At 38.7% G+C, this 25,252-nt stretch overlaps 1 protein-coding gene across 3 annotated transcripts in view; it reads right to left on the bottom strand.

Annotated features, from left to right (window-relative positions):
* Positions 1-3,893: 3,893 nt before the first annotated feature.
* The window catches only part of tna (Zinc finger MIZ domain-containing protein tonalli), a 70,269-nt gene continuing 48,910 nt past the window's right edge, over positions 3,894-25,252 (bottom strand). For 2 of the 3 annotated variants that reach the window (XM_089632671.1, XM_089632673.1), the window contains exons 3-11: positions 12,491-12,641; positions 11,404-12,211; positions 10,583-10,715; positions 9,701-9,911; positions 9,044-9,384; positions 8,600-8,747; positions 5,660-6,022; positions 4,659-4,883; positions 3,894-4,197 (exon numbers count right to left, since the gene is read on the bottom strand). In XM_089632671.1, coding sequence (XP_089488797.1) covers positions 4,030-4,197; positions 4,659-4,883; positions 5,660-6,022; positions 8,600-8,747; positions 9,044-9,384; positions 9,701-9,911; positions 10,583-10,715; positions 11,404-12,211; positions 12,491-12,641 — 2,548 coding nt within the window. In that variant the 3' untranslated portion in view covers positions 3,894-4,029. The remainder of the gene's footprint in view (positions 4,198-4,658; positions 4,884-5,659; positions 6,023-8,599; positions 8,748-9,043; positions 9,385-9,700; positions 9,912-10,582; positions 10,716-11,403; positions 12,212-12,490; positions 12,642-25,252) is intronic. The other variant, XM_089632672.1, reaches the window with a different exon arrangement.

Consider the following 25,252-nt stretch of genomic DNA (forward strand, 5'->3'; position numbering starts at 1 on the left):
GTTGTGCAGATGTTTTTCATGTTTCCAACAATAATTTGTAACATCAGAAATATTATTTTGATAATGTTTCTATAACACATTTTCTGCGCTAGTTTAGACATTGTTGTAATATTTTTGGCAAACAATGATTTATTGTCTTAAAAAATGATAATAAAAGGCTATGGAAGGGAAAAGAATAAAAGTTCATATTTTATATTTTGTTATGTACTGTGTTTTATTTGTCATTAACATAAAAACGTAATGCTTCTTTTGTAATACAATAATAATGTTACTTTTAATCATAATAAGTAGGTAAGTTACAGGTTCTAGTTGTTCCAAACTAACGCTGATCAGTGTCAGTAATCAGACAGAGATATGAGCTATGTCCTACATAGCCCAGGAAGTTGTGCATGGAAATGTCACCCGAGATGGCCCTGCCTCTCCCTTCATCTCTCACTTACATCTGGAGTCGGGACAGACCAAAATCGCCCGAACTCACTCGGCCATTTTAACTATAATTTGACAATTCATTTAATTTCATTTTGTTTAGAAAAAAGTGTATTTATTTGGCGACTCCTCCAATCGGTCCAGTGAAGATATTACTAGTATTTAATTTACTGCTAAAATTGAAGAAAGGTCCCTTGTTACAATCATGGTCACTTAACTTAGGTAACAAACTAACTTGTGAAAATGTATGTTTAATTCATTCAACCGATTTACTGGAATTGTATAAAACTGTCGATACTTGAATGACGTATCGCACGCAGTAACCAAATGTGATATGAAATCTAATTTCCTACAGGAGACAAAGATGCGGTTAAATGACCATGATGGATTTAGATACAGTGGCAATATTTCCTACCTAGAACTGCAACAGTTAAAACATAGAATCAAAAGTGATTGCCGAGATTAAAATAGTCAATGATTAAACACGTTACACATACTCTAGATAAGAAGAGATTTATCAAATGTTATGTTCATAGCCGCGAAACACCACTGTCCAAAAGTCTGCTGCAAATACATGAGCTTACGGAGACATGATGGTTTGTGTATTTCGGAATAAGCCCATGGAAACACCGTACTTGTGAATAGATCATGATTAATGATGAAGCGACTCAGCGTGCCCCGATCCAATACTATCCTTTAGCCACATTGCCAAAACATCCATTGATTGTAAAAACAACTATTATTGCTGGATCTAAATATACACACATAATAATCAATTCATCAGTTGGTCCATTGATGTCACTGTCAGAGGACAGTATTGGATGAGGGCAGACTGCTATTTAAATAAGGAGGCCGCAATGTGGTGATAACACTACTCCCCCAACACTCAAAACAATAACTCAAGGTCCTGAATTTTTCGCAAGTTTTACATAATTATGTATTTTCATGAATAACACATTTTTGAAAGGAAAATTACTTTCTAGTTTGGAATTTAAAAATACTCAAGAATGTGCAATTTAAAAGTGTGCATTTATGAAAATTACGAATTAAACTAGATTTCAGATAAATGATGTGTAAAATAAAATCACTTAGAATTTATCACTAAAATATCACTTTTTTCAATAAAATGATGCGAAAAATTCAGGTCCTTAATCATAAGTAATGCCCAAAAATAGGTTCAGGATGGCCACACCTCCCGACAGCTATGTGTGGCGACTTGTACAGTTACAATATCCTGGGTTAGCCAGAGATAGTGCTCAACACCACTCAACCAAACAACCAGAGGGAGTGCAGAGTTACTCACGCCCAGGGAACTTATTACTCGTGACTTCTATAGACTAATCAGCAACTTTCTTCTTGTATTATATCAAAAACATTACGACAAAAATGATTCTATAAAAAAGCGATAATTTAGTAATTGTAAATGAGGAGGGCGAATATGCCCCTTGGTGTGCCGGAATGTCAGAGTGGTCACCCCGCGGCAGATAACCCTGTACCAGTGTAGAAAACCTGAACTCTGTATCGGAGTTTCAGGTGTGCACGAAGTGTTACTCCGTGGTAGACAACCCTGTACCAGAGTGTCAATGTGTGGCCACGCTGTAGTAGATAGCCCTGTTCACCCTGAGGTAGATAGCAGAGTGTAGCCCAGTGGTAGACAGCCCTGCATCAGAGTGTCAATGTTAGGTAACTCTGTACCAGAGTGTTACCTGTAAGTAGATAACTCTGTAGAGTAGATAACCCTGTACCAGAGTGTCAGAGCGGTCACCGTGTCAGATAACCTTGTACAGAGTGTACCGTGAGTAGATAGCCCTGTACCAGAGTGTCAGAGCGGTCACCGTGTCAGATAACCTTGTACAGAGTGTACCGTGAGTAGATAGCCCTGTACCAGAGTGTCAGAGCGGTCACCGTGTCAGATAACCTTGTACAGAGTGTACCGTGAGTAGATAACCCTGTACCAGAGTGTCAGAGCGGTCACCGTGTCAGATAACCTTGTACAGAGTGTACCGTGAGTAGATAGCCCTGCACAAGAGTGTCAGAGCGGTCACCGTGTCAGATAACCTTGTACAGAGTGTACCGTGAGTAGATAACCCTGTTCCAGAATGGAGCACATCCCCCCTGGTCACCTCAGTTGGCATCGTAAAGCTAAGTACTTTTAATATTCAATAACATTTTGGTTCCGACAGCTAAATCTATGGATTTATATTTTTATTATGTTTAATATATATATTTCTTCCATAATATGTAATTTCTATATAAATTGATTTATTCATTAATAATACTAAGCTAAACTGGCCATTTAATAAGTATCCGCCATGTTTTCTCTAATTATAATAGTATTCTTAGCTATGAATAACTATATACAAATAATACAATTTTAATAATATTTTTGACAACGTCGCAAAATAATTTAAACCGAATCTTTTGCACTTTGATGACATTTAAATAAGAAATATAATATATTCGTTTCTAAGAACTCCCCCCACTCCCCCCATGCCCAGGGGCGGATGCACAGACTATTAGACTAAGTCTTATGTGTATAAAATGCAAGTTCATTAAACCAAGAGAAGTATATTACATGACCACCACACATCCAATAGTTCTCAGGATTCAGTTAGGAACTATCAACTTCCCACTTACTTACTTCGCTACATGACACCCCGCATGTTCCTCCACACATACTTTAAGTCAGTAAGTAAATTACATACGAGTGAATCAATCATCCGTTGCTTTATCCTATTTGTTTAGAATGAATATTTCTCATGTCTCAGGAACACTCCAGGCGACTCAACACTCTTCGCCAATTGAGGAACTTTGTATCGCCTAACATTATGTCTATGGCCACTGTTCACTTCCTCCAACACGGATACCACGTGTCAAATAGTCCGGACGCGGTATCCACTCACTTCACAAGTCAAATCCATCCATCACACATTGATACGGTAGAGTTTATTAATAGTTTGCACTGTTCATCTGCTCAATTGATCCGTCAGCAATTAAAACCATATTCTAATTACTGACAAAAGTCTGTCAGGATCAACTTCGACAACAATGTCCCCTCCAAAATATAGAATAATAATAACAACACTTTCAAACACCACTTAGATCGACGACGACGAAATCATTACACGGTAAAACTTATTTTGAATATATAAATCACAATTTTTTAAAGACCACCATGGCAATCCCATCCGATGCGACTGCATATAGGATGGTGAGGAAAGTGCCCTCATCCTGCCGCCTGGGCTGCCGCGAAGAAGTCCGGATGTCTCTAGCTTCTCACTACGTCAAGAGGGCTAGCGTGTTGCGCTACATGTCTGAGGCCAGGACGTCCCGCAATCCATGTACGGCAAGGACGTCTCTTCACTACTCGCAGAGGGCAAGAATGTCCTCGCTACATGCAGAGGGCCGGTATGACCACAAGAAGAGGCCTAGCATCTCTGCTTCACGAAGAAGGAGATGTGTGCATGTAAGAAAAGATGGTCGCTACACGCAGAAGGCCGTATCTCACTCTGGCTACATGAAGAGGGCCAGGATGTCATCGCACTCGGCATCCGAGATGGCCTTAGTCTTCCTCTGGTCGCGGAGACCAGGCTTGGGGCTTAGTCACTCAAACAGCGCGAGGATGTCGTCGGAGGAGGGAGCGCGAAGGTGCGAGTGTGCCGAGGAGGAAGAGGAGGGAGGGGTGGCTAGCAACTCCCCCAGCCCACCCCCTCCTGGAGGATCCAAGTAGGACAGCAACTCCATGGGGTCCACCACCGAGTCTGGCAACAGCTGAAACAAACAAAGCACAACAATCAGTAAAGAAACTGATTAACTATCAAACATACTAATTTCTGTGATGTGCAAGAACAAATCACTCAGCCCCAGATAAGCATTTCTTCAGCTCGAGCCGTTTAGAATTATTGTATGAAATTCCATACTGCAATGAACACTAACCAGCATCGTAACGGCATCGCTTTGCCTCGGGACGAAATGAGTACCGATCCGATGCTCAGCTGATATGTGTGCGATAACTTTAAATATTCATTGGAAGAAGATTGTCACAGCTGTAACTAAAACATTCCCATTTTCAACACTGCACAAGCGTCCCAACTGCCTGAAGCAAGTGGGATTATGGCATCCTGAATTGGGGTATGTTGGGAGGTTGAGGGGAGTCGGCAGAATTTCGAGATGAGAGAGGAAGATATTAGAGAAAAGAGCAGTTCATTAAGGGAAATATTGACTGTACTTACATTTAATCCCTCATTGGTCCCTTCCCCGTCAATAACGGCTGCAGGATCAAAGTTGAGATCTGAGGGGATGTCCACGTCCGTGAGGGGTGGCTGGGGGGGCTCAGGGCCCTGCGGGGGCACAGAGGGCGGGCCTCCAGGGGTATGCGCCCCGCCCCCGCCTGGGGTGTGCCCCCCGCCTCCGCCGGGGGTGTGGGGCGTGTGGGGGGTGTGCGGGGTGTGGGGCATCTGCAAACAAACAAAAAAAACATTGTGAGTTTTGATGTTCAATCATTGGAGCTAAGTCGCCTGAAATAAATACATCTGTGTACTGAGATATAAAGGACATACTACTGATAGCTCCATTGCAACCACTAACAAATGATGCGTGTATCAGAAAGAATAGACAGAACGGAGCTCTAGGTGGCAGACCTATTTATATATATATATCTATCGTTTGTGGCAGATTCTGGTGGCGCAAGTCATCACCCTATCGGAAGATTCTCTCATCTTTGCAAATTTTAATGGCGTATTGTTGTTGGGACTTCGACATTTTTGAATTGAACAGAATCAGAATACACAATGACAAATCATGGATCGCTAGTCGTCAAGAAAACGGAATAAATGTGTCAGACCATTACAAACAAAGATACTGCCTTGAAAATAAGTATAGACTTATTCGCCATAATTTGGATGTTGATTATGATAGAATAATTCAATTTATTATTTATTGACACAAGGCATCGTGTTGTGAGTTTTAACCCTCTGAACTGGCTGTCATTTAGGGTTATTTTTTAAACTCACATTTACCATACTCATATGAGACGTTAATCCACGAAAATATGATGAGATATTACGCATAAAATATATACTTTAGGCATTGTTGTAGTCTGTTATTATTAATTGGTAAGTTTAGTAGACGAGTCAAATATTAGAGATTCCAGGAAGAGGATTTAAAGAAATACTAAGACTTAACTAAGCATGCAAAATGAAAAATAAAATAAATAAAGAAAGTGTTTACTAACATAATAGTTTACCTGTTCATTGAGGCTCTTTTCCATGGCATTGAGTGGGTCCAACGAATTGACACTGTCACTCAAATGCGACAGAGGACCTCCTCCTCCAGAATACTCATTGCTCCCAGGTCCCGAGGAATTGACTCCGAACTCATAGTTGTTATTGCCATTGCCGTTTCGGCCATGGCTCCCTTGCTGCTGGTTGTAGGAGCTGGTCATCATGGAGCCACTGGCGATGGTGTTCATGTCGGGGGGGAGGTAGGGGGAGAGCGCCTGGTTCATGTCCCAGTTGTTCATGGTCGGGAGGGTCATGGATCCAGGAGAAATGGCTTTGCCACGCTTTGAGATACACATGTCATTATCATCCTCCTGCTGAGAGATTAAAATATTATTAAAACATTGTCACATTTACAGTCAGATGAACAATTGAATCAGCTGTCACTAAAGTTAATATTGTTAATTAGGTGAGAACAGAACCGTAAAGCTTGGATAAATTTGATCTGATGTAAGCATGTATTAAAAGTTATCAATTATGTACTGAAAGAGAGGCAAACAAACTGGCAGCAATTTCACACATTAGGAGCTCAGTGGATGCTCTTATTAATGTATGTATTAAGAAGTTCCGTTTTTTTAGTCCCATTGAGACAGAAATTACCAAAAAAATTGCCCAATTTATCCCATGTAAGAAGTTAGTTTTCCAGTCTCTTATAAAACATTACATATGATATTGTCACTATTTCTATAGCTACCTATTCGATTTTAACTGATTTAAATACTTCAGGATGACTTATACTTATGTGTTGTATATATAGTCCAGTCAGTGGGGAGTTTTACCTTGCAAAAGGTTAGGTAGTAGCGATTTTGATATATGTTGTTAAGATTGGGACTCTAAGGAAAAAAAAAAGTTTTCGACCTTGGGAGGGTCGAGCTCGACCCGCCATCTTGGATTGAAGGTGCCAAAATTTGTTTTTTTCTCAATAATTGTGAAGTGGTCGTTTTTACAACCAAATTGTTGAAAGCAAACTTAAAGACAACTAAATTACCTACATTTTTTGTAAAAAGGTATTTTTTTGTAAGTCTAATAGATAATGAGTTACAGTGGCGGAAATGTGAATATTTTTCTAAAAATGATGAAATTCCCAACTTTGTAATTTTTTCGGGTTATTCATTACATAATTATAATGATTTTGTAAACTCATTTCCACACCACCATGAGGTATAGAACATGGCGCATTTTTTTATTGTGGTATCTCCAGTAGGTCTACTCCACAGATATACCAGCGATGGTAGATTTCGAAATTATGTTACATTACTATGAATTATGTTACTATAAATTATGTTACTTAATAACAGTCTTCGTCACCAATGTCATCATCTAACTCATTGCCTGTGATACTGAGATTCTGGGCTTCCATTGACAAAATCTCTTCTTCTTCGTCCTCTACATCGATGTGAACCTCTAGCGAATTTCAGCATGTTTGACCATTACAGCACCCACATACAATAGAACACTTCAATCCAGCTTTCGTGCAGCTACATGCAACGCCGCATCCTTTTTTACAATTGCATGAAATAAATTTTAATAAAGTCTCGGGTGCTGGTTTCTTTGTCATTCTTACTGGAACAAGCCCTTTGGTGTCACGTTTCCAGCCCAAGTTTCTGGATTTTTTTGGATTCCATACCATTTTTGGACTTGGTGGTACGTTCTAAATGCATGGTACCGTGCAGCGTCTTTCGTTGGTGGCAAAGAGGTAAGATTGAATTTGCTTTTTGTTGTCGACTTTGCGAAACGTTTGTAGCGGACTTCTTCCAAGGTTTCCTTATCCATGTCACCCCCGTACAAAGCAACAAGAAAGCGTGTTTTTGCAACTGCTATGTCTTCTGGTGTTGCATCATGTTGTTTGAAGATTCCTATCATGGCGTTGAGTCTTGTGTCGTTTTGCACAAGCGAACAAAATTTTGTTTTTCCTTGGTTGAAGAAGGACGATGTTGTATCGCAGCCGCTAAATGCCTTAAATGCCATGAAGAAACAGAATATTCTCAGCCGCCTCTTTGTATTTCACACTATTCGCGGAACACAGTCTTTCAAAAGTTTTGCCTCTCCCGGGTTTGGGAAGATATATACTACTTTTTGGTGGTGCTAATGCTGTCAGCAGAACTAGGAGATCAACGTCTTCGCCAATAATGAAAACAGCGTCATATGATGAACACAAGGAAATCGCAGTATTGACAATCAGCTCATCAGCATCTTCTTCAGCCTGCTTAACTGTAAAATCATCCTGTATAAATTGCTTTGTAAGCATCGAAATCAGACGGACTTTGTTATTTTCATTGGCTAAAAATCCTTCTTGTGAAACTTGAACTGGCATTGTTTCATCGAAAAGAACATCTGCAGACATGAGCATCCAGGCAACGTCCTGTAACCAGGACTCAATCAGTGTTGCCAAGTCAGCTGTAGACTAGGATCCCACTATAACAAATCAACGTCATCGAGTACACGTATGATGCTATATAAGTATATTGTAACGTAGAAATACGTTAAAATGATATTGTGTAATATGTTCGTACAAAATTTATCAAGAAAACTGGAGTTTTACAATTTTTTGTCAAAATTTTCTTCTTTCAACCGCTGTAACTCGTTACCTATTAGACTTAAAAAAAAAACTTTCTACAAAAATGTAGATAATTTAGTTGTCTTTAAGTTTGCTTTCAACAATTTGGTTGTAAAATTAACCACTTCATAATTATTATGAAAAAACCAAATTTTGGCACCTTCAATCCAAGATGGCGGATCGAGCTCGACCCCCCCAAGGTCGAAAACTTTTTTTTTTCTTTAGAGTCCCAATCTTAACAACATATGTGAAAATCGCTACTACCTAACCTTTTGCAAGGTGGAGCCCTTTTTTATCCCCCACTGACTGGACTAATATGTAACTACAAATGTCTTACCTTGATGCCAGAGGTGGCTGGGTTCTTAGCTGCCTTCCAGTTGGCGCCGCTGTCTATCGTCACCTCCTCCACGTCAGAAGTGTTAAGGGTATTGAGAATGCCCCACATGTACTGGTCTACTTCTAAGCCTTCTAATTGCGCAGGTTTACTGGAATAAGCACGAAAACATCAATTAGAATAGTCTTTTTACAAACCATTACAAATTTTTAGGTTGAAGTAAAAGGCAATCAGCAGCAAGCAGCAGGTAAACGGTTATGAAACATTTCAATAACACAGTTATTCTCTACAAAGCAAGGGATTCACAATGTTCAAATGCACATTGGTCTGAATACCAGGAGCACAGATTTCAGATCAGAGAGAAGGTTAAGAAGTTCTTTAAGAATTTATAAAAACTTTTCAGTAACACGCTTATATTTTATTCAGCAAAGTTATCTGATTACTCACTTGCAAACAGGACATCTCCAAGAACCCCTCTCACAGTTCAGCTGCAGGTATGACTCCAAATCAAAGCACTGTATATGTTTACAGTCGTGCCCCCTAGCCGGCAGAGTTATCCTCTTGAAGGTGATGGGACACTTGAGGGACACCTTCAGGGCCGTCTGCTCTACCGAGTCCCGATCTCGCTCCTGCATCCCGTTGGAGCCGTTGTTTGTGTTGGTTTGGCTGAAGTTGCGCTTGATCTTGGCGATGCAGTGGTCCGCCGTGAGGAGACGCTTGCGTAACAGGCCCTGCAGGACACTCCGTACGCTCGGCCGGTGGACCAATTGCAGGACAAACAGGTGGGACTGGAAAGAAAGATTAGAAACTGAGTTATTGTAACTTTAAGTGCATGATTAGGTGAACTGAACTTCAAAATCGTTGTTGTAAAACTTCTACAGGATACCAGCTAGAGAAGTTACATGCTAATGTGATCACTGGATTAACTCCCAAATGGTTTTCTATTATGACATGGACAGACAGTCTTCAAGACACTACCATAGCAATCAATGATGATTATCAGTGTAATATTTAGAATCTTGTAAAATGACAATCAAAAACAATGTTTTGTTTTGTCGTGAAACCACTTGAATAATGTTATATTATAATGAAGATGTTACTCACACAACAACAAGCGGACACGGTAATCTGGATGGTGTTTCTGCCAGGCTGGCACACGTCCTTCAGGTACAGGGGTTTGTGCGAGGTCTTGTTCTCGCCGCGGTCGATGATGAGCGGCGTCGCATTCACCGAAACTTGCACGCTCGCCGGCCAGTTGGTGTTCATCTGCCGGTCCTCGTGGTGGAAGCACTTCAGCTGGAGCTCCAGGTCCGATCTAGAAGAAGAAGACGGATGTTATGGTATAATAAAACTATGGAACACTTTGTACAAGAATGTCTCATTCTTGTTTCTAATGTTTCTTGGGGGCACATCTGTGCCGAAAGGAGAGATTCCCGGTGCCCTTAATTTGCTGAATTCCTTCAGCATACCATTTTGACTTCCATCAACTCTTCTCCGCCATATGACGAAAAAGACTGTTAATGAGTTTTAGCTATTATCTCTGGAAGCACTGTTGACTTATTTACTGTTATTAGAACAAAACCAGTTGATGAAAAATACAAAGTACAACTTTTCTACAACATTTCTTGAGGTTAGGCTGTGAAAATATGGATCAAACATCTAAGTTTATGTAGTTATATTGATTGAAAACTATTTATACTAGTTGGACTACTGAAAAACTGTTTTTGTTGGTTGTTATATAACTGAAAAATGCTAATACAAATTGTTTGACATCCAAATCGTAATCGTAAATCGTTTTAATATTGACCAAGTCAGAAAATGTCACCAGAATCTTGTAATGATAGAGAAAATGATGAAGATACTTGAGGAGCATCCACCTAGTTGCAATAAGTTATTATGAAACTGCAATAAGGACGAGACGGGTCTCTCCGGCAAATGCAGATGACAAGGTGCATGCTGTAGTGGAAAAAGACAAAAAAGACTGACCTCCACATCAAAGTTTGGTGAACCGTTGGCTTCAGTTGGAACACATGGTTGCTGACAGCGAGGTTATGTTCTAGGCGGAAGGGAGGGAGTATGATTCCATCTCTGACGGGAAAAGTCAGGCGGAGCTCATCATCTGCAACAAAACAATCATTAGTAAATAGTGATCATAATATAACTTCAACGATGTGTCCAAAGACTCACATAAACACTGATTATTTTTGATGTAGGTAGTACTTATATGAAAGCTGGTAAAACTGAAAGATCTTTTACCCAGGTATCTAAGGCTTGTTAAATAGTAGGTACGAAATGGAAATATGTCTCAGTCCGCTACATTCATCCGATAAGTGTGTAAAACAATAAAATAAAGTACAGACAATGAATAATAAGAAACCGTTATGATCTTGGCAATGGCTTTCTTAGCATCATTGTCAGACTGGAGACAATCAAATCCATGGGAAACTTAGTAAATAAGTGAGAAACAAGACAGAGCTATGTTTCATCAATTATGTCCCATGTCTATGCATTTTACACTTGGCATTCTATCTTGCTTCTATACTATAATATGTTCAATTGTCCATTGTTTTTGACAAATACAAATGCAAGTATGATTTGAATTAATTGTGACCTTTTTAAAATGAAATTTTGCCATAAATAATTACATTTGCATTGTGAGAAAAATGTTCTAACCAGAAAAAGTGTAACTGTAAGTTTTGATTGTGTTAGATTTTGAAATAATAATGGAAAAAGCTGATACAAAAAGATCCATCGTTAAAAGGTAATACTATAATTCTTGTAATAATTAGAGTATTTTTGTTACTTACTCTGCATAGGTAGCGGTGGTTTGAGTTCATTGAAATTGGGTTTGACATCAGCGTTGGGGCTGATGTAGGGGGGCATACTGCCAGCGGGGGTGAGGGGGGGAGTGGGGTTGCCCGGGACAGGGCTATGCTGATAGCTCACGCTCCGCACCGTCCCTACTTCCCCATACTGGGCCGAGTTGCCGTAACCTTGCGCAGTTCCTTGCGCTCCGTAGGCACCCCCGTTGGTCTGGTGGTGCCCCGCAAAGCCAGGTCCCATCCCGTTGCTGAAGTACTGGCCTTGGTTTGAGTAAGGGGGAGTTCCTTGTCTCATTCCCGCTCTCATCCCCGCGGGACCAAAGTTTCCGCTAGCACCCAACGGTTGCTGAGGAGGATATTGATTCTGGAAACTGGGCCGACCGTTACCGTAACCAGCGGGGTATTGGGCTGCATTGGGATTGAATCCCGGCTGCATCGTGCCGGGACCGGGGTTCATGTATCCCGTCTGTCTCTTCTGATTCATGTGCATCGCAGGGGAAGGGTAAGGGGCTAATCTTCTGGGGTACGAGCCCATCTTTCCCATGTTGGCCATCTGCCCCATCTGGCCGGGCATCATGTTGGAGTGCATGCCGCCCATGCCCATGTTGGCCATCTGCGCCATGGGGTTGATCCCGTTCATGGGCGGACTGCTGCCCATCTGGGACATGGATCCCATGGTTCCCATGCCTCCCATGCCACCCATGGACGACATGTTGGGATTGTGGCTACGCTGCTGGCCGTAGCCGTTCATATTACTGTACTGGGGATTTCCCATCCCCATGTTGTTTTGCATCTGAAAAAAAAACACTTCATTAAAACTGGAACTTCTACAAAAAGAGACGTCTTGGATCTACCTAATGAGGATATTTAGATTTAGTTAGGGTCTGTGCAGCAGAATGGATCACAGATGGTTTCTCGGTTTGAATGTCAGGATTGCAGAAATGAGAAGATTGTCTATCTGGTCAAACGAAGTACCCTGCACGGTGAAGTTAAATTAGTTCTAAGTGCAGCAGAATGGACATTTTGGCAGTCTCTTTTCAGGTTTCACAAATGAGGAGGTTGTTTTGCTTACCTGGTTAAACGACTGCGTATCCTGCATGGTGAGGCCTGCGGGGGAAGCGGCGGCCACCATGGCCGAGGGCGCGGAGGTGGGAGCGGGGCCGGCGCCGTACTGCGTCTCCCCGCCCGAGCTCATGCCGCCCAACGCGGGCATACCGCCATACCTGAAACAAAACAACACATAAGAAAATGTATACCAATTACAGCAGGAACCATGGACTATCACAGGAGGTTGGTCAAAATGATCGAGATGGCAGATGAAAAAAAAACAAAGAATTGATTTGGTGAAACGTGTACTAATTACAGCAAGAACCAGAAATTATCACAGGAGACGAATCAACTGATGGTCTAAATTTGAGAAAGAACTATCAACAGGAGGCGACTCATCTGGTAGTCAAAACGATCGATGGAAGATCGCACGAATAAAAACAAAACAAAGAAATGATTTGGTAACGACAAGTATATATCACAAAGCAAATTAAAACAGGAAAACGAGATGGAATCACAGGAGCCGATCCAACTGAACGAATAGAGACAGAAGATCAATAGTGCACTGAATTGATAAAGATGAGGATATATCACATGGCGAATATGTGAAGCGCAAGTGCACAGAAGTCGGAAGTTCCTGAAGACACGTGCAAGAACAAAACTTTTAGTCGGGAAGTACCCAGAAGAATGTCAAGACAGATTTGCGTGACCCTACCTAGCGATAGATCAAAAACAGACATCAGAAAAAAGAGCTGTGAGTGGTTATTTATTGAACTAACTATAAAAGAGCAAGGCTATATGGAAAGAATAAAGAAAGATTTCAGAAGAACCCACGGAAGACATGTCACAAAATATTATGAAATCTTACTTAAACAAGCCAAATCGATAACAAAACAACAAAAATGACGTGTTTATTGATATCGAGTTAATTCGAGAATGTTAATTGTAGAATGAAACACCTAATCAAACACGAATCGTCACGAGATATTTTGCGGCTCTCCAGCGGCGGGACATTCAGCATTACACGTATTATTATAAATAGCCGCAAATGCGACACCAACAGACGAGGTATGTTAGTGAATTCTAATAGAGATGGTCGCAATTAATGCGACTAATAATAAATACGCTAGTTACCCGATAAAACTGGACTTTGCGGAGATAATGATCCGATTAAAATGCACTTTGAAATTGAGACCAGACTTAGAATCGTAGAACTTTGAATGTATCGCACAGAATAACGTGCTCCACCAATGAATTTCGTATTGAATCTCTTACGAATCTCGCTTTATTGAGTACAACTATTTGAATTTCGAATTTGTGTTCGTGAAAAAATGAATGCAGTATTTTGGAAGTGGAAATTCACTTAACTACATTCGATCGAGCTTAAACTCGGCAGATCGACTCGTTGTCTCGATGACAATGCTTTCTATTAATTTTTGGTGGCACTCTCATGCTCAAACAAGCATTTCCCTGAAATTGGCTACTAGCTGGCCCAAGAGATGGCCCGAAAATTGAAAAAAAAAACTTTGTTTTTATTACGGGTACTCTACAGACCTCGACAAATGCTGATCGGGTAGGATCGACATTTATTTCGTATATTAACTGCTGCAATGTCATTCGATTTCAGAGAAATGCGTATATGTCCGCGTGTGTGTTCGTGATTGCCACCAAAATGCATAGATAGAATGCATTATCATCGAAAACGAGTCCATCCGCCGAGTTTCAGCTCGATCGGATATCAGGAGGTGGGTTAATTTCCGCTTCCAAGATTTGCATTCATTCGCGAAAACAAAATATAAATAGAAATACAGGTCAAATGGAACAATTTAATTTGGTATGATGTTGCTAGCCATGAAAATATAGAAATACAGGTCAAATGGAACAATTTAATTTGGTATGATGTTGCTATCTATGAAAATATAGAAATACAGGCCAAATGGAACAATTAAATATGGTATGATGTTGCTAGCTATGAAAATATAGAAATACAGGTAAAATGAACAATTTAATTTGGTATGATGTTGCTAGCTATGAAAATATAGAAATACAGGTCAAATGGAACAATTTAATTTGGTATGATGTTGCTAGCTATGCAAATATTTTTCAGGTTACCATCATTATTATCAAGAGATAAGTTTAGCTCTAATTTTATCTAAAGTTTGTTAGTTTTACTAGATTCTACACAAAACAACGAAAAAACACTAAAAATGTGTAGTGCGCGCTGCAGTTAAATTTTAAATGTCATTTCATTAAAATGTTTCTACTATTGATATAAAAGATTTAATAACAAGCCAGTCATTAGTTGCGTTGATTCCGAAAGCCGATTTCAAGGCTAATGAAGTAATGTACGAATGATGGCACGAGGACACAATACACCTAGTATTTGCAATCTACGTACATTTGGAAATTTATGTACACAGAAAGTCCATCATGAAGTTAACGATATTATTTTTAGAATCATTTGACATACATTATGGAATGCTGTAACGTAAGTAGGTAGTAAGCTTTGGATTTCGCATGCATTATTATTGGTACCCTAATCTTTACCTGAGTAAATTCAAAGACTTTGCCAACAATGAAAAATAGTGATTGCCAAAGGCGAAGGTTTGGTTGGAGGGAAAAAAGTGCGCACAGAACATCGTTCATAAAAACTGTGCGTCTGATGAAAAGGTGGCAAAACCATGTTGTTAAATTACAACTAGAATGATATGTATGTGCCTGTGTAGGTTGTAGGCCTGACCTAGCGATGAATGGAAGAACACCAGGTAAAAGACAAGACACAAAAACAGGACATAAAAAGATTCAAAATTCTGTAGAATAAATGAAATGTATTTTAGTCCAATTTTGTCTTGTACTAGATGTCGTTGTGGATCTATTACAAGAAGTGGCAAAATCTCTCGAATGGTTATTTTACTGTCCAGTATTTCTAATTCAATGTGTCTATCTGACGGCCTCCGTGGTCGAGGGATAAGGCTCTTGACTAGCGAGCCGGAGGTAGCGGGTTCAAATCCCGGCGTGCGCCAGTAAATTTTATTTTATTATATAACACCAACAATATAAATAGCAAAATCATCAGTTAGGTTAGGTGACCGCGTCACATCAGAATCGAGCTGCACTTTCTACGCACGGAGAAACAGTGGAACAGACTCAACTTAATATATCGATCGGTCTTTTCACGTCATGTTCGGGCTGCGATAAAAAAGAAATTGTTCCACATTACATTAGTACGTTGGTGACACTGAAGATATAAACAGATAAAAGTGTGCTATGTGCTTGTTTCAGAGTCAGAAGTAAGCTCACTTTTCCCTTATTTCTGCTGAAATTGATGTTTAATTTTTAATTGAATTTCAAATGTCTGTTACAGAGTGGTACATAGAGAAAAATAAGCATTGCAAATTTATTAAGAATCTCTTAAAATTATTCGTAATCCGTTTAAAAACGGGACTGCAGGCCATTAACGAATGAATTTACAGATTTCCTGATACACTTTTAGTAAAACACGAATGCACGATGTCGGAACACACATTAATAAAAATCGTAATATTTTCGCATTTTATCATTGTATTATCAAATCAAATGCAGGTGCATGAACACGTGTTTCGATATATTACGAATTCACTAAAAGTTTATCAGGAAACGGCCTGCAATCTCATTTTAACCAGATTACCAATAACTTGAAGATATTTTTGCCCTTATAGGTAGGCAGACACATCTCAATAGTCATTAAAATCGATAAGTTGCTTGGATTGGTTTTAACTGTGTTTGGTGACCAGATTTCAATAGCCAGGTACTTCCCCATCTACCTGTTCCTCATCTCCTTCCCTCCTCAGTCACCACTACCTTCAACCTCACAACATACCCCGACCGGGGATGCCATAGCCTCACTGGCTCCAGAAAGTAAATCGTATGGTCAAATAAATAATTGTAAAAATGTAACTACAATGGCAATGTTGGATATTATTATCTATGGTCTGTGTACATACCAGAGACAAATAATAAATTTCGTATGTTAGTTGCGTAATGATTGACTTTTGTGTTTATGGCTCCGTTCTCACGCTCGCCTCGAATTTTATTTTAATTTGAATGGTCATCGATACAAACATGCCTTAAATGGATTCCACAAATATTTTTCGTAGACACTCTCATTAATACTGATAAACTTAAGTTGGTGTTGCCCACGTAAAATAATTATAAATTATGAATATTAAAAAAATCAAAAACAAAATTTCGTCTTAGGTATCTACTGTTGGATGTCGAAATGAGATTATGTTTGGTTCCTACCTTAATAATATTTATCCAAAGTACCTACCTACATTTCCTAACCACCACAGAAACTATTTGAAAAATTGGAAGTAAAGAAAGCGAAAAAAAACGAGTTCTTTTGTTTTAGAGCGGGGAAAAAAGAAAATTCGTCTTCGAAGCTGATTAGTGTTGTGTTGTTGTGAATTTTTTTTAAATAGGTGCCTAAATAGGTTTTTTAGAAAACTGATGACGTTTGGCAAGGACATCACTGTGGGAAGTGAATACAAATGCATCAATACAGACAATCCTAAGTTTGTTTTGTTTAGGTTAACCTATAAATTCTACCAACCTACCAAATGAAAACCATTTTTTTCTGTCGTAATTTTCGTGGTGCGAATGATGAATCGAAAATATTCGATTGGAATTTCAATTTATATTCAAGGTAGGTACTTACTCGCAATCTAGAATGCATCGATGCTTATATGTACACACGACTCTACAAAGAATAATGAGTAAAGTTGTAGGTATATAGATATATTATGCAGTTTTTCGAATTATTATTAGCACTATTATATTTATCAGCATGTCATAAGCCTTGGGAGGATTGCTTTAAAAACGCCATAATACGGTATTTCTTTACAGAAACAAAACGGTGATATTTGGCACACGGTCACGTCCTCACTCGAGAGGAGATACTACACTAAATAAACAAAACATGTATACCTTATTACACAAATTAATGTATGGCTGTTTAGTTCACACACATACCTACAGAATGTATCTATACGTTTACAACATCAAAGTAGGTACCCAAATGTGAAGTACAAATTGCAGGGTGGTTGGTACATGGAGAAAACATCTCTAAATGGTATAAAATAAAATCGTTATCTGCGTCTGTCTGTTTGTACGCTTAGTTCTTCTAAATTACGCAACGGATTTTGATAGGGTTTTCACTATCATTTAGAGAATTTCTTCTGGAAAGTTTATATATTTACATATATATGCCAAAGCTACCACCCTTGCGTAGTAATCTATCTAACAAACTTTATTGCGTGGACACCGCATAATAAACATTACTGGGGAGGTTGACGAATTCTTGGCAATCAAACGCAGGCGTCGTGGGTTCAATTCTTTGACTGGCTTCATCGTTGCGAAAGAAACATTTTCTACTTTTAATGAACGAAAGTTCTACTACCAAATACGATATTTTAAAATATTGTCAGGATATTCGTTGGATCATTAAATATATAATAAAAGGGTTTAATGAAGTCATTAGGTTGGATAGTCACAAAAATTGATTTTGACTCTTTTTAAAAATTATTTTTAGATAAAAATCAATATTTTTTTTTAATTTCTGGATTTGCGAATGCTGTATGAGAATCAGTTTGTGGTTTTACTATTGGGGAACTGTGGTTAACAGTTAGATTTGGAAATGGATTCTGACTTATCCCTGGTATTTTTTGATCGAATGGCCTTTAGGGACACTGCTGGTTATCTCTTCACAAGGTTACATAGTAAACTCGAATTAAACGTACTGAGGGAGCACTCAACGTGTACACTGCACAGATTTTCGTAACAGACTGGTGATGTATAATAAAATTTTGCAATGTTACTCGTGTGGTTAACAAGAATACCCTTGAGTGTTGAAAGCTAGAAACATTCCAAAAAAAACCTCACAAAAACAGAAAAAAATAGACGTGATGCTTTTAATCACAAATTTATACACCGATTTTTTGTATCTTGCGATAGGAAGGTACTGTTATAGTACAGTTTTATACTGTTATAGTACCTGCCTGTCACACGATTTAAAAAAATATATACTACTAAATAGTAGGTACTAGTATTAGACCTTGTAGGTATACTGTTATAGTACCTGCCTGTCACACGATTTAAAAAAATATATACTACTAAATAGTAGGTACTAGTATTAGACCTTGTAGGTACCTACTACAAAACAACGCATTTGCACCTCAGCCAGCAGTCGTAGAACCGTAGTGCCGTAGAGACGTAGATCAGTATGGCGTAGCTGTCAGACGCCCAGAGTGCCGAAGGTTGTAGCAGCAAATCTTACGGTAGGAAAGTCGACCACCTACAAACTGTTGGTGACAAAACTTAACTATTTGTTGACAGTTAGACAAATCTGGTCAAATAGGGTGGTCTCATTTAAAATTTACAGCTTTTCCGGGTAAAAGCTCTGTGAAAATGTAAATCACTTAACCGCTTCTGTGCCAAGAGCGAGTTTACTCGCATTCTTGTCCGTGCCCAGCAGGCCAGCCATAGAAAAATAGCGAGTTTACTCGCTCTTCTTTGAGCCTCTGTATCATACATATGTTCCGTTTTTTTTATTAATTTAAAATATGGAACACACAGAGACATCTATTATACCTACATTGAATAAATTTGGTAAGTCATTTAAATATCCTTTCAAGGTGATATGTTTTTAATTTATAAAAATAAGATTTAAAAATGATTTATTTTGATTAAAAATTCATGGCCTGCTGTGCACAGCTACACTTCTACCTACTGGCATTTAAAAGGAGGGAACTGGAGTTTTCCAGGTTTCCAGGTCGGTGGCCACCTCGTCAAACTATTAATTTTCTTTGAAATCGAGCCAAAAATAATAATATCGGACAAGCAAGAACCATGTTCCAAACGAGATAAGGCACGTAATAATTGGATTGCCAATTTAATTTTAACGATCGGTTAAGAGAGAAACCCATTATACTATACAATAGTAGAAATAATAAATAAAAAATTATTCCCAACTTCCTTATGTAACCCACCAATGGTAAGCATTTGGTTTGGGAAAATTGATAAAACACAGCGAAAGCCATTGCATGCAATGATTCTATTTTAAAATTTGGTTTTTCAGCAAGGTGATATTGGAAATAGGTAGGAACCAGTGGCTTGCATTGCTCTATGACCAAAGGTAGGTTGGGAGTATTTTTCATTTTATTATTTATTTATTTATTCATGTTCTCCATAAAAAGATTATGCAGTATGTAGTTGCATAAGTGTTATGGGTTAATTCAGAATCATTAAGCCGTTGAGTCGCTCTATTGATAGGCAGAAGGCTTCGCTTTCGGAGTATAAAAAAGTGCATGGGATCTAAGTTAACCTCTTTCAATATAATTGGATTAAGTATAGTTTTAAAAATTATTTGCATAATAATATTTTTCGGTGTGCTTCGAAAGTGTTTAAATCGAGCATTCCTGTTAAGAACAAGAATGGATCATAGATACGTATATTCCCTCATATAACGTATAAACCTCATTTGTACTTTTTCTATTTTTAAGATACGGGTTTATTCGTAAGGGGCACAAAAATTGAGCTATTTCCAGGATACGTTTCATACGTTTGATTATGAATTTGTCGTTTTTTCGTAAGATAAGTTATGTCTAAAGTTCGTTTTTTTTATGGTAAATAGGCACAGCCTTACATCCTTTATGGACTGCACGCTACTGATAAGTAGCTAAGTAAGTCTACCTATAAAACACAAACATAATTGCATTTAATCGATTTTCCTATCCAATAACCTTTCTAGGAAACGATTACACCAAATCAAATAGCTATGTACCTAAGCATACCGCTGAAAGGTCTGTCGTAACCCCTTCTCTAACCGCGTAAAACAGAAAACATGTTAAAATAATAGGTTAAGTTAGGTTAGTTTTGTTATTAAACCATTAGAAAGATACGTTAAAAAGAAGTTCTCCAACGGCAGTACCATAATAACATGATCCAACTTACTTATAAGATACGTACGTTTGTATAACAACGCCGTGGTAATAAGTTGGTGTTATCACTATTCCGACCTTACGCGCCGCTTTGTATTTACACCGCGTTTACATAAGTGCGAATAAGTTTAGTTAGTCGCCTAGTTAAATCCGAGCGCGAGCAAGTTGTCCGAACGGCGAGCGCGGTGACCGCATTGCGGGCGGCCAGTGCTGAAAAGTGTGTCGATATTATCAACCACATCACTACACGATCATATTATATCGCAGACTTAAAGGTCAACCAACACTGAAAACTGAACACCGAGCACTGAGCAGTATACATGTCGATGTTAATAGCACCGGAATATTTACGTAAGCATTGTTTCTTATTAGAATTGGTAGGTACCTACCTCACTCTGGTGAAAAAATCAATTTCTCGATTGTAAAGAAAGATAATAAATAAATTTAATTAACCTATTTTACTTGACCCGATTTAAGATTTTCATTTCAAGGGACAGTGAATTTTTATTTTATTTCTATGTTGACGAATTTAAAATGTGCCATTAACTATTTGCCGCCAAAACGAAAATTTTATTCGTGAATATCCGTCTTATAATGACGTTGTAGCCAGTTGGAAGCGTTTCGGAGTGTGCGGTTCTAGATCATTTTTGAATGAAAATATTAAAATTAGATAATTTTAGTACTATTATTTTCTTCCACACATGTTGAACGGTATTCATAGTTTCAGAAAATACCCCCATTGACGATTGACCCCATATTTGAGGCGGAAGGAAATGAGTAAGGAAATTCGATGAAGGTTGGGTGAGGTCAGGTTAATTTGGGTACTTACCCTTAAGTGACTAGATCCGTAGCTATACAATAAGCATCAGACGATATAAACGAAAAATATTAATTCTTCAATATGTTTTAAAAAAGGAAGGGTTGTACTTTAATTATTAATCTTTTTTAACATTAACGCCACAGTGGAGGTCCTGAGGAATGTTATCTTTGGGGATGCTGCGTGGAGGGCCTTCTTAAGGAAAAGAAGGATAGGAAGTTCTGGGAAAGAAAAAGGTATCGGGGGTAGATGCATCAGCCGTCAAGACCTAGGACAAACCACACCCCCGTGAACCCAGGCACCCCTGCTAAGTCACCAAACGTAGCGGACTATTTTGGCGACTTATGGCAGAGATGTCGGTTATCCAATATTAATATTCTCGGGGCGGCGGCACCCATACCCGCCTCCCAAATAGAAGATTAAATAAATGCGATTCGTAGGTAGGTACCTTAATGTAGGTGTGAAGGAAACCACAATAATTTCCTCACCGGCAACATTTTGCACAACATCAAAATGAGTGTATATACAGGGTGTATCGGCACTAACCCGAAAAACTTTAACCAGCTATTCCTTAGCACATTTGGAGTAAAAAATGTTATGTACACTTTGCTGTCCGGTAACATTTTTTTTCTTTTAAAAACAAAAAATAAATAAAATTTCCACACTCCGCTACTGCCCACAGTATAGGGGTAAAATAATTGGCAACGCCGCGCTACTGTCATCTCTTTCACACATATTCTGTCTCAAGTCCCGTGTGGTTCCCGCCACCCCGTCTCGTATCAGTGGTCAGTGCTGTTTTGGGAGTTCGCATGTCATCAAGTTTCTAGTTTCGTTTTTGTTTTGTTATCTAAGTTTTTACTGTTGAAATATGCCCCTCAATTATCCACCTGCCGAGCAAGCAGATATTGTTTTTGTTTATGGATTTTGCAATGGAAATTCACGAGCAGCCGTAAGGGAGTATCGCATGAGGTTTCCTGGAAGACGCGTCCCACACCATGCTACCTTTGTCCAGGTTTGTACCCTATCAATTGTTTATTGAAACTATTTACATTCATTGATAATGCCAAAAAGCGCTTTTGAAATTTAAACTGGGAACATTAAAAACATAACAAGGGGCCACCAACTTTAAAAATGTAAATTGTACTTTAGGTGATTTGTGTTCAGTGGTCACTAAACGGCGTTTTAAAAAGTTAATTAATTTTAATCTCTAATAAATGCATCATTCACTGCAATTGAATTCACTCCCTTTCTCACCATGGGATTATTTAAATTACTTGAATTCAATTTCACCCCTGTGAATCCAAGATATCAACCGTACCTAGTTAAGAAAATTATAATTTAAAACACTTTGTTATACATTTTACTATAAAAAAATGAAATAAATGAAGAGAAAACGTAAGTTTTCTGATATGTGCCTAAAATAAGTGTTCTTTAAAAATAAAATGAGTGAAAAAGCCCGCGATTGTTTATTTGACATTATTACTGAGCTGAATAATAAAAGCAGTTGTTATTTGTTGTTTTGTTTCAGATGTATCAACAATTGCGTGACTGTGGCATCGGACGGATTGAAGGCGCCGGCGGAGGACACAACATCGTTCCTGTGGCAGTTGAGGAGAGAATCCTGAACTTAATTACCGAAGACCCCACGCTGTCCGTGCGTCGGGTCGCTCTGATGATAGGACACAGGGAACACATGGCGGTATGGAGAGTTCTGAAGAAGCACGGGCTCAAACCTTTTCACTATAGGCGCTGCCAAGGCCTCATGGAGAATGACCACTTTTCCAGAGTCGTGTACTGCAGAAGAATGCTGCATAATGTCATAAGAGATGCAGACTTCATGAAAAACATATTGTTTACCGACGAAGCACAGTTCACTAAAACAGGAGTGCTAAATGTGCACAACTTGCACCATTGGGCTGAACAAAACCCCAAGCTTGTTCGGGAGTCGTCGAGCCAGGACAGATTTTCCATCAACATGTGGGCAGGAATCCTGGGAAATCAAATACTCGGTCCAATCGAGTTGCCTCCCAGACTAAATGGACCGATGTATTTGGAGTTCTTACAAGTGCAACTGGGCGAGATTCTGGAAGATGTGAACCTCGAATTACTACGGAGAATGTGGTTCCAGCACGATGGAGCCCCACCACACTATTCGATTGCCGTGCGGAACTACTTGGATGTCGAGTTTCCTGGTCGTTGGATAGGCCGTGGAAGTCCGGCCATTGCTTGGCCACCAAGATCACCCGACCTGACCCCCCTGGATTACTACCTGTGGGGGGCTCTCAAGGAAAAAGTGTATGCTAAGCCAATAGCCTCAAGAGAGCAACTGCTCGAACGAGTGATGGAAGCCGCTGCAGAAATTAAAGCAAATCCTGCAAACTTAAATAATCAAAATATAACAAGACTACACGCTTGCATCGAAAATAATGGTAGTCACTTCGAACAAATGCTCCAATAAAAAAATTAACATAAACTACATGTCCGCATTTTCATTTATTATTTATTGGTAAAATTCTCACAATGTCATTCATTTACACATCAATATTACCTACATATCAATATTTAATAAAATCTGTAGAAGAGTATGCCCGTCGGCATTCAACAAGTTTTTCGACAAGTGTGTCGAAAAGCGTCTTCTCTCTTTCCTACACACTAAATATTAATGGTTAAAAATGAGACGACTGATGCTTGTAAGCGCGCCAATACGTAAAAACAACGAAACTCGAATAAGAATTGCCAGGTGGGTTTTTTAATCGCTTTAATCTGACTTTAAACAATAATTAAACACGTAAAAATTATTTAATATAATATTACAGTACAGTACTTTGAACCTTCGCAATAAATTTATTTGATTTTAAGTTTAGTTTGTAGAACTCCATTTCAATTTAGAGATTTTTTTTATTTTAACAGTCTTATTAAAAAATTTATAAAAACAGTGTGTTTATAAACAAGTTCTGCTAGTTGTAATTATTATTACGCGTGACAGCTGTTTCACCTTCTGACGGCATTATCAAACTTTGGTAAAGCCACTTACAGACGACGTAAGTGATAACTTTCTTTTTTTATTATTCTGGCTTTATTGATTTCCGAGTAAATTGTCGTAAATTATTATTTGCTAATCCCAATATTATTTGCTAATGCTAATAATTAAGTGAAATTTTAAACAATGCAATAATAGGATTATTGCATTGTTAATTTCACTTAATGTCGTTGGTATTTCCAACTGATGACTCAGGGGTTTATTTCCCTGAATAATTAAGTATTTTGGGGTCTAATTATTATGCATTTCATTACATCCGATAATTTAAACAATTTTTATGTTGAATTGGGGTAAGTTTTATGGCTAAGGGAAGGAGTGGAAGGTGAGGAAGTACCTGGATATTCAGATCTGGTCACCAAATACGGCTAGTCATTTCAAGCAACGTTTAAATTCTAAACCTGGATATTCAGATCTGGTCACCAAATACGGCTAGTCATTTCAAGCAACGTTTAAATTCTGAACCTGGATATTCAGATCTGGTCACCAAATACGGCTAGTCATTTCAAGTAACGTTTAAATTCTAAACCTGGATATTCAGATCTGGTCACCAAATACGGCTAGTCATTTCAAGCAACGTTTAAATTCTGAACCTGGATATTCAGATCTGGTCACCAAATACGGCTAGTCATTTCAAGCAACGTTTAAATTCTAAACCTGGATATTCAGATCTGGTCACCAAATACGGCTAGTCATTTCAAGCAACGTTTAAATTCTGAACCTGGATATTCAGATCTGGTCACCAAATACGGCTAGTCATTTCAAGCAACGTTTAAATTCTAAACCTGGATATTCAGATCTGGTCACCAAATACGGCTAGTCATTTCAAGCAACGTTTAAATTCTGAACCTGGATATTCAGATCTGGTCACCAAATACGGCTAGTCATTTCAAGCAACGTTTAAATTCTGAATTAATTAATCAATTACGAAAAAGCGTGGGGTTAAGAATATTTTTT

The sequence above is a fragment of the Hesperophylax consimilis genome, chromosome 6 (genome assembly GCF_061612785.1).
Source record: "Hesperophylax consimilis isolate HC1 chromosome 6, BYU_Hcon_1.0, whole genome shotgun sequence".
Classification (NCBI taxonomy): Eukaryota; Metazoa; Arthropoda; class Insecta; order Trichoptera; family Limnephilidae; genus Hesperophylax; species Hesperophylax consimilis.